General features: G+C 36.2%; 2 protein-coding genes across 2 annotated transcripts; both read right to left on the reverse strand.

Moving 5' to 3' along the window:
• Positions 1-219: 219 nt before the first annotated feature.
• On the reverse strand, positions 220-1,917 carry LOC101494074 (probable sarcosine oxidase). Its single transcript, XM_004501177.4, has one exon. The coding sequence runs from the start codon at positions 1,778-1,780 to the stop codon at positions 440-442; it is 1,341 nt and encodes a 446-aa protein (XP_004501234.2). The 5' UTR covers positions 1,781-1,917; the 3' UTR covers positions 220-439.
• A 1,540-nt stretch (positions 1,918-3,457) lies between these two features.
• On the reverse strand, positions 3,458-7,598 carry LOC101493753 (probable sarcosine oxidase). Its single transcript, XM_004501176.4, has 2 exons — positions 6,215-7,598; positions 3,458-3,732 (listed from the first exon to the last, which is right to left on the reverse strand). Exon 1 carries the CDS (start codon positions 7,391-7,393, stop codon positions 6,215-6,217), a length of 1,179 nt encoding a protein of 392 aa, XP_004501233.1. The 5' UTR covers positions 7,394-7,598; the 3' UTR covers positions 3,458-3,732.
• Positions 7,599-8,139: the final 541 nt, after the last annotated feature.

An 8,139-nucleotide genomic window follows, 5' to 3' on the forward strand; every position in this document is an offset into this window, starting at 1 on the left:
AGCCCATGCCCACTCCGTAGTGGATTCTGCCACAACATTAACTCTTATCGTCTTATTGGTCCAACTCAAATAATTACTTCACTGGGTTAATTAAGTGGAGTTTTACTCCGTGAATTTGATAATGAATTGAACACATGAGTTTTACCGTATAAAATAAATTAATCGATGCAAAGATAGACCCCACAACTCTGATTATAGTAATGTGGGAAAAAAGGAAACTAGAAAAGGGAAACAACCAAATAGCGTAACTGATTAGAAGTTGAACATAGTCTCATGTCACGATTACGTGAATCGTTTGTAACATGCAACTAAGAAAACAAAAAAAGATGAATTACAATCACTAGCTAACAAAGCAACATATGTTGAACAACCATAGGAAAATATTTATTATTATTAGATTTAACAACAAAAGAGAGAAACTCATTAAGAACTCAAATCCTTAAATCTTAGAGGTCAAGTTGAACCTTCCAATTCTGAAATGTTTCAAATCAACCTCATTAGTTTCCCCATCCACCACAAGTTGAGTCAATATCTTACCAATAACAGGAGCCATCTTAAACCCATGACCCGAAAACCCGCCACCCAAAACCACATTCTTCCCAAATTCACCACCCAAGAAATCAATCACAAAATCCTCATCAGGCGTCATTGAATACATGCAGGATTGTTTCACCACAGGTTCACTCGAATCAACCAAACCAGAAAATCTCCCTTCAACCCACTCCTTCAACTCATTCATCATAACAAGTGGGCCCCACGGTCTCTTATCCGGGTCACACGGGTTACCACCATGAACCGCAACTTTAATCAAACCCGGATACTCCAAAGTTGGTGTTCCGTACACATACACACTCCCAAAGCTGGCAAAAGTTGGAAAATCATTCCCAATTGCGAATTTCCCTTCATGCCCCTCTGTAATTCTCCAGTAAGTTACGTGACACTCCACGGGTAGTATGGGAAGTTCAACTCCATTTATCTTCTTAACTAACTTATTCACCCACGCCCCGACAGTTACCACGCATTTTTTACCGTGAAACTTTTCACCGCTCGCAGTTAAAACGACAACGCCTCCGTCGTTTTTTATATCAGTTACTTCAGCATTGTCCTTTAAAACGGCTCCGTTTTTGTAAGCTAGTGTCTGAAACATAGCAACGGCTTTTGAGGGCTTTATTACCCCACCGTGTTCTGTGGACAGGCCCACCCAATCTTCCGGTATGTTGAAGTTGCCGGAGAATTTCTGGGCGACCTGCATGTGGTTGAGGAGATGGTGTTGGGCGCCGTGTTTCCGGCAGTTTTCGATGACGGCTAAGATGGTTGGGTCGTTGAAGTGGGCCATGTCTAAATGAGGGGCCTTGAAGTAAACGTTGTAGCCAACTTGGGCTTGGGCTTCTAGCCAAAGTTTGTAGGATTGAAGAACGAGAGGGTAGTAATGAGGTTGGAGATAGGTAGCACGAATTGTGCGTGATTCGCCGTGGGAGGATCCACGGTGGTGGAGGAAATCGAATTGCTCAAGTAAAAGGGTTTTGAGGCCGTGTTTGGCGGCGTAATAGGCGGTGGAACTTCCCATGACGCCAGCTCCGACGACAATTAAGTCGAACTGTATTGAATTTTCCATAGATTGTATGGATCTCTTGAGAAGGGAATTGGAGTGAGTGTGTGTGAATGATGGTGATGAAAGTGTGTTTAATAATAATAATAATATCTGAGTGTATAGAAAAGGTGGAATCTTTTGGCTGCGCGTGTTTGTTTTTCTATGATAGACGCCAGTGATGACACACATTTGTTGTTTTTTTGTCTTTATTTATTAGTAAATGGCGACATGCAAGACAAAGCGATTTACAAAATACAGTATACTATAGTAGCAAGTGTTTCACTCTTCGGGTAGTGACTGACCCTTATGGTATTAAATTAACCAATATTCTGTCAAAGGTGGAGATTACCAGTAGTAGTTTCAGGTTTTAAAGGAAGCTAATCAAAACCTTGCCAAGTTTTATATTTCCTTTGTTGGGTAAAGTAGAATTTTTAATGTTGTTTCCCCCTTTTATTTTGATAATTTTTCTTGTTACTTCCCTACATCTACATTGGTTGTAGTTGTTCTGATTTGGGTCTTTTAAGCCCTTGTTATTCACAAACAAATTGTAGTTAAGTAGGAGTATTGATCTAATACTAGGTTAAGTATGATTTTATTTTGTTTGTCACTAATTCATTGTATTCTATAATTCTTTTTAATGATTAGTACTCAATTATTATTTTTAAATATGACAAGGATTAAAAATAATACTAACATTTGTCGAGATAATCCAGACCATGCTAACATTTGTCAACATAATACAGATTATGGTAACATTTGTCAATTAAAATAGTAGAATTGTAGTTCTAGCTATGCTAACTCATGCCGGTTCAACTCAAAATTGGATTATGGGAGTGCATGCCAACGGTGTAACTCTAACAGCTCAATAATGAGCATAAATTGAATTCCGTTGCAGCTGTTCTAGCTACAAGTTTACCAATTACAGACAGATTGGTTCAATTAGATAGACAATTGAGAAATTTTTAAAATATTGATAAATATATGTGTATAAATGCTTTTTATTAATACGATTGAATTGTCGATTTGGTGGTTGTGTGTTGTTTCTTTAATTGAAATGTCCTAAATTCGAAAAGGGCGAAACTCTTCCTCAAGGCTACTATTATTTTGTAAAATACTACTGAAATATACTGAAGGAGATTCGCTATTCATCTCATTTGCATCCGGTAGATGAGGACGGATCGAATCTAAAGGTTAAATGTAATAACACACTTTAGAATTTGGTACATATAATCTTCATCAACAACTTTATTGTTAAAGTCTTGTAACAATTCAATCAATGGCTGCATCACTCAAATAATGACTTCTAATTTTGTGAAGTTGGAGAAATATGATGGAGGAAATTTTATCGGTTGGCAGAAAAAGATGAAATTTGTTCTTACAAATTTGAATGTGGTGTATGTTATGAACACCACAAGTCCACTAGAGAAGAAAGTGGAAACATTAGCAAAAACAAAAGAGGGGCAAAAATGGGACAATGATGATTATATATGCATGAGCCATATTCTAACGGTATGTCTGACTCCTTATTTGATGCGAGGATGAAGTGAGGCCGCTTCAAATAGTTAAATGACTTGACTCTTAAATTCTCATTAAAAGGGTACATGACACAAGATCTTATCAAATGTGTCATTTTTATAATGCTTTCGAGATTTCATGTATAAGTTATGCACACTTGTTCTAATGAATAGCTAGTTCAAAGCTTATCTATCGATCAATTCAGGAATATTAGTGAATATATGTAAGTATAAACGTTTTTTTATTAACATGATTGAATTGTTGGTTTAGTGGTTGCGCACTTCTTCTTTAATTGAAAGGTCTCAAGTTCGATTTCCATGTATGTTTGTTTGAATCCCCAGACTCTTGCAATAATTCAATAAAAATATGATACATACAATATTAATCAACAACTTCATTGTTAAAGTCTTGCAGCAATTGTCACCAACTAAATACAACAATAACTGTAACTATAAATACCCTACACCTACATTTTATGTTCTTTCCTTTTCACCTTCAAATACACAAACATGATTAAGACTGTTCTCCGTTCCTCCTCTTACATATTCCTTCCCTGAATAATCTAAAACAAGATACTTCATGTGCATTACCATATTTTTGAACCAAATATTTGATTTTTCAAATTCCTGCAAATATAATCAATATCAGCTTGACATAAACTGCAGAAACAATTTAAAAGAACTGAGCTTAGGAAAAAACAGAGCATCCAAATGGAATTACAAGAAAGAAATAGACCAAAAGAAAGAGTAGTAGGTAAAATAAGAGGAAACAAATTCATTTGACCATTCCTTGATAAAATCCTAATAATACAGTGGCTGGCTTTCAATTTTCAGAATAAGGTTTAAATATGTAAAAATTAAAAACTTCAAATATTAAATAAGCCTAGTGCATGAACTAGAATGACTTAAGCTATTCTCAATAAAAATATTACAAAATGTAACTTTTTAAAATGCAAATGCTACAGATAATGTGTAAATGACCTTTGCTATAAACACAGTTTATTCATTGTTCAAAAATATTAGAAGTATATGCATACACAATTGATAACAGCTTTCAAGTGAACAGAATCATAAAAAACAACAGCATCATAAAGCTTAATCAAAGAAAACAAATAAAGCATCATAAAGGAGTTCGATGCAGCCCACTATGTTGTTTTTGTGATCAGCATAATGAAACCATAGAACATTTGTTCATGAATTTGAACGGGTTAGATCCGTATGGTTTGCATCTTCCTTAGGAATACTGACTCAATCAGCACATGTAGTGCTTGGCTAGAGCAAGTAATTACTTGTGAAGATGAGGATGCGGTTCAATTGGTTATGGCTATGTGATGAAATTTGGAGAATTAGAAACGGAAGGTGCTTTGAAGGAATGGAAATTCCTAGGGCAGCAAGCTGCTGCAGTAATGTTGTTAATAGCTTCAACAATGCACATACTGAGATAATGCAGCTCCCGAATCAGTTCATGTCCGTGCTGGATTCAAATATCAGATGGTGTTTGCCGTTAGAAGGTTAACTGAATGTTGACGCAGTAGGTCCTTCGAAGGAAAGAAAATAGGGAACCGCAGCTGTCATTAGGGATGCAGACGGCATCAGTTTAGTGGCGGCCTGTTGGTGTCGGAATTTGCAAAAGACCTACTATTTTTGAATTTATATGCAGAATCAGATTCAAGCAAAGTGATGCAATTGCAGGAGATTGCACCAATTTAATGTCTAGGTTTAATTCTATTACCTTTACCCATATTGGACGTGTAGCTAATCAAGCTGCTCATTATCTAGCTAAATTTGCTCTTTCTTCTAATTCAGATATGTTTGGATTGAAGAGAATTGAAGACACACCTATTTGTATTTCTGCGGTTGTGGCCTTTGATTTATTGCCAGAACCAGCTTAATGAAAGTATTCCTTATTTCAAAAAAAAAATAAAGCAGAACCGAGAGGAAGCAATTTTCAATCTAAAACATCTTGTTCCATAAAAAGAAACAAGTAGATGTGAGATGAAATCTATCAGTCAAAGCATATCTCCACAATTGGAGTACAAGAATCACAATCCAATTTGCAGCATGAAGAGAGAAAACAGCTTAACTGCACACTAGCTCCTAACTTGAAACCTATAATTCAAAAATAAAGGAAAAGTAACGAAGCATAATACAAGGTGGAAGCTTTTACTAGTTCCTTCAAGATATTGGGATTAGAGAACCTCCAAAACTTATAACTTTTCCATTACTATAAAAAACATCCTAAAAATGTCTTACTTGGGTCAAAACAGTGGCAGACACAACTATGGCCTCGTGTCCTCTAACTAATGATTATTAAGAATTATTAAATGAATGTTTTCCTTTTTCTGGTTCATATATCTTATTCAAGCAGCCAATGATACAGTAGTTGATTTTAGTAATCATAACACACTCAACTATCCCAAAGCAACCCTTTTTAATTCCACTAACCTATTTTAGAGAAAAAGGGACATACAGAGGGTCCACAAATTGTTTTTTTCTTCATTTTTTAAAAGTACATTATAACTCACTCATTCTTATTTAAATTATCCAACTCTGCCCACTTCATCTTTTGAACTAAAAACTCCAACTTCTAAAGGTCAGTTATTGTTGTCACCATTTGTGTTGTTATATATTCATTTTTCTTTATCAAATGGTTTAGCTCAAGTGGTTAATCAATTTCAACTAAGGAGGAACCATTCTAAAGAACTCGAATTTAAATTCTTACCGAAATAATTATGGTAAGCTTTTACTTACCTTTACGCTGAACTTAGAATTACTAGAATCCTTTCTCTTGGAAACCGAACGGTTAAAACCCCAAAAAATGTACATTATTTTTCTGCAGAAGGGTGAAAACCACGTAAAGCTACCCATGAGCTTGGTCTCTAAAACGTTGAATTCGATTACTAGCAGCACCGTTTCAAGAGAGCAATACATTGATACAAATATCGAGTTTCAAATAAAACATATGCAAATTCCAATTGCTGCAATCAACTACAATAACATACTATTTCATCCAGCCATCATAATTCTGAATTTATAATACATTCAACACACATTTTTCTCAATTATTTCATATGCATAACCAAAACATAATTAAAGAGAAGAAAATTACCTAAACCTTAGATGCCACGTTGAACCTTCCAATCCTGAAATGTTTCAAATCAACCTCATTAGTTTCCCCATCCAGCGCGAGTTGAGTCAATATCTTACCAATAACAGGAGCCATCTTAAACCCATGACCCGAAAACCCGCCACCCAAAACCACATTCTTCCCAAACTCACCACCCAAAAAATCAATCACAAAATCCTCATCAGGTGTCATTGAATACATGCAGGATTGTTTCACCACAGGTTCACTCGAATCAACCAAACCAGAAAATCTCCCTTCAACCCACTCCTTCAGCTCATTCATCATAACAAGTGGGCCCCACGATCTCTTATCCGGGTCACACGGGTTACCACCATGAACCGCAACTTTAACCAAACCCGGATACTCAAACGCAGGTGTTCCGTAAACAGTAACCTTTCCACAACTAGCGAAAGTTGGAAAATCGCTACTCCCAAGTGTGAATTTCCCTTCGTGCCCTTCCTTTATTCTCCAATAACAAACGTGAGTTTCCAATGGTTGTATCGGTATTTCAACTCCGCTGATTTTTTTAACTAATTTATTCACCCATGCTCCAACTGTAACAACGCATTTTTTCCCGCGAAACTTTTCACCGCTTTTTGTTAAAACGACAACGCCACCGTCGTTTTTGATGTCTGTAACTTCTGCATTGTCTTTCAAAACGGCGCCGTTGTTCCGCGCCAGTGTCTGAAACATCACCACCGCTTTTGTAGCTTTTATTACGCCGCCGTGCTCTGTTGAGAGACCAACCCAATCTTCTGGAATGTCGATGCGGCCGGAGAATTTATCGGCGACCTGATCGCGGCGGAGGAGTTCATAAGATACGTTGTTTTCTCGGCAACTGTTGATGACGGCGAGCATGGTGGGATCGTTGGACGGGGCCATGTCGAAATGATGGGCTTTGAAGTAGACGTTGTAGCCTGCTTGGGCTTGGGCCTGTTGCCAGAGTTCATAAGATTTGATGACTAAAGGATAGTAATAGTGTTGAGGATAGGCTGCACGAATGGTGCGAGATTCGCCGTGGGAGGAACCACGGTGGTGGAGGAAATCGAACTGTTCAAGTAAAAGGGTTTTGAGGCCGCGTGTGGCGGCGTAGTAGGCGGTGGAACTGCCCATGATGCCAGCTCCGATGATAATGACGTCGTAATAGTGAGAATCTTCCATGTGTTTCAACTGATGCTTGAAATCTTAATCGTAATTAATTATATATAGACGAAAATATTGAATCTAGTGAGGCCGAAATAGTTATTATAATTGGACAGCATCACCCTATCTGACTCCAACTCACACGAGTAAGGCAACGAAACTTTGATAACCAATCATTGAATACAAAAGGAAATTGTGTACGCTGATATTAATAAAAAGTTTTATTTCTATGCATTCAAAATTATAACATAAAAGGTCCCATTATTATCATTTATAGTAAATCAAATATATTTAATAATTCAAGTATCGAAATTGATTGACAGTGTAATACAAATTAAATCAATTAATAAATGAATATTGTTAAAAGTGAACTTAAATGAATAAAAACCATAATTTCCAAAAATAAAAACATATGCAAATGAGTTATAATTTTTAAATTTTTTCCAAACTTATTCTGTTTTTATTTTTTGTGTGGTTCCTAACAAACCAAGAGAATGTAGTAGATGAAATGAACCTATTATGGAAAATCTGCAAATCTTCGAATGTGTTCTCAAATGTGAAAAAAATGAAAGTGAATGAGAAAGAATAAGATAAAAGAACCGTAGAAAGAAGATGATGAAGTATGATGGCTTGTGGAAAAAAGGGAGAAAGAGAGAGAGCAACGAAGAAGATGATTAGAGAAAAGAGAAAGAAGTAGAATACATTTTAGATTAGGGGTTTCTAATTTTGAAATTCTAGTACGATTTTTAAGAGTTACGGGAGTA

This window comes from Cicer arietinum, chromosome 5 (assembly GCF_000331145.2).
Source record: "Cicer arietinum cultivar CDC Frontier isolate Library 1 chromosome 5, Cicar.CDCFrontier_v2.0, whole genome shotgun sequence".
NCBI classification, from domain to species: Eukaryota; Viridiplantae; Streptophyta; class Magnoliopsida; order Fabales; family Fabaceae; genus Cicer; species Cicer arietinum.